We start from the raw sequence: 1,420 nt of genomic DNA on the forward strand, positions 1-1,420 counted from the left end.
ATTTGCTAAGCAGTTAGCTGCCGTGACTGAGCAGCCCATCCAGAATGGCTTTGAAGAGATGATCCAGTGGACTAAAGAGGGGAAGCTGTGGGAGTTCCCAATTAACAACGAAGCAGGTAAGCTGCAGAGGCTCCTGAGGTTCGTGTCACAGACTCAGGCCCGGCTCCTCTTCAGCCTTGAAATGTAGATCATACAAGGAATTTCCAAACTTTCTGTCAACATTTTTGTTATGTTGTAAAAGAAATCTTGACAAAAAACTTAACAAGAATGTAAGAATTCTATCTTATTCTTGATATTTGATAAGGAAGATGAAATAAAACTGTATCGCAGAAACGCACCATGCATTTCTATGAGGTGACTGGGAGAACTGCAAATGCTGTCAGTTTCTGGTTGCCCTGTTGGAGTTTTCTGGTGCATCATTTAATCCAATACGGAAGTAATGGGATTATGATGCTTTAGTTTTATCTTGATATCTTTTATTCATAAAACCATTAATGAGGTACAGATTATTAAGCTAATTGAAGGAAAAAACATGTAAGATTTAGGGAGTTCTTTTGAAACTTTTGTAAAGCTAATAATCTTAAAATTTCTAGGATTTATATTGCATGAAATGAAGTATTTGAAATTTTTCCTCTAAGTATATAATTTCTTTTACTAAAACTGATACTTGCTTTAGGATATACATATTATAGAAAATTTTAGAAATTCCAGAAGTTGGAAAAGAAATTTGTAAACTCACTATACTGCACAAACTCCTTACGTCTAATAGTTCCTTCTTATATATGTGTTTTAATTCATTTGTAATTGCTGTTCCATTTTAAACATTTACAGTATACCAAGTATTGTACGTTTTATATGGAGTTTCACATGGAGAATGGAGTCCATAATAGATACTCATTTGACGTATCTAAGTCATCTTTATAAAGCCTGATAAGAAAGGTTTCATTTTTATCTTCATTGTATTTTTTAGGAAACTGACAGTCAGAGAAGGTAATTAATTTGTGCAGAGGCGCCTAATTATTAACATCAAAGAGCAAATCTGTATAATACAATGTTGTCGTTTTTGTGTACTTTCGAGTTGGAACTGATCCATAGCTGATCTTCCAGTGGGTTTTCAGAGGCAGTTAGTTAATTGCACAAGAGGGGTGTGCCCAGCCTTCTGCAGTGCAGCTGGTGGATTTGAACCATGTACTTTTGGAATTGCAGCACAGCTTCTTGCCACTAGGCCACCAGTGGTCCCTATAATACAGTATTACTTCATTAATTCTTGTTTCATGTTCTAGGTTTTTTAACAGTAAAAATGATAATGTTTTGTCTCATTTCCTAGGTTTTGATGATGATGGTTCAGAATTTCATGAACATATATTTCTGGATAAACATTTGGAGGATTTTCCCAAAAAAGGACCAATTCGCCACTTCA

The 1,420-nt window shown here is 34.9% G+C and overlaps 1 protein-coding gene across 1 annotated transcript in view; it reads left to right on the top strand.

Annotated features, from left to right (window-relative positions):
* Window positions 1-1,420, top strand: part of MRPS31 (mitochondrial ribosomal protein S31) — a 65,929-nt gene that overhangs the window by 37,112 nt on the left and 27,397 nt on the right. Inside the window, exons 7-8 of the mRNA XM_006879610.1 lie at window positions 14-116; window positions 1,328-1,420. Coding sequence (XP_006879672.1) covers window positions 14-116; window positions 1,328-1,420 — 196 coding nt within the window. The remainder of the gene's footprint in view (window positions 1-13; window positions 117-1,327) is intronic.

This window comes from Elephantulus edwardii, unplaced genomic scaffold (genome assembly GCF_000299155.1).
Source record: "Elephantulus edwardii isolate Elephantulus edwardi_28Jun2011 unplaced genomic scaffold, EleEdw1.0 scaffold00004, whole genome shotgun sequence".
Lineage (NCBI taxonomy): Eukaryota > Metazoa > Chordata > Mammalia > Macroscelidea > Macroscelididae > Elephantulus > Elephantulus edwardii.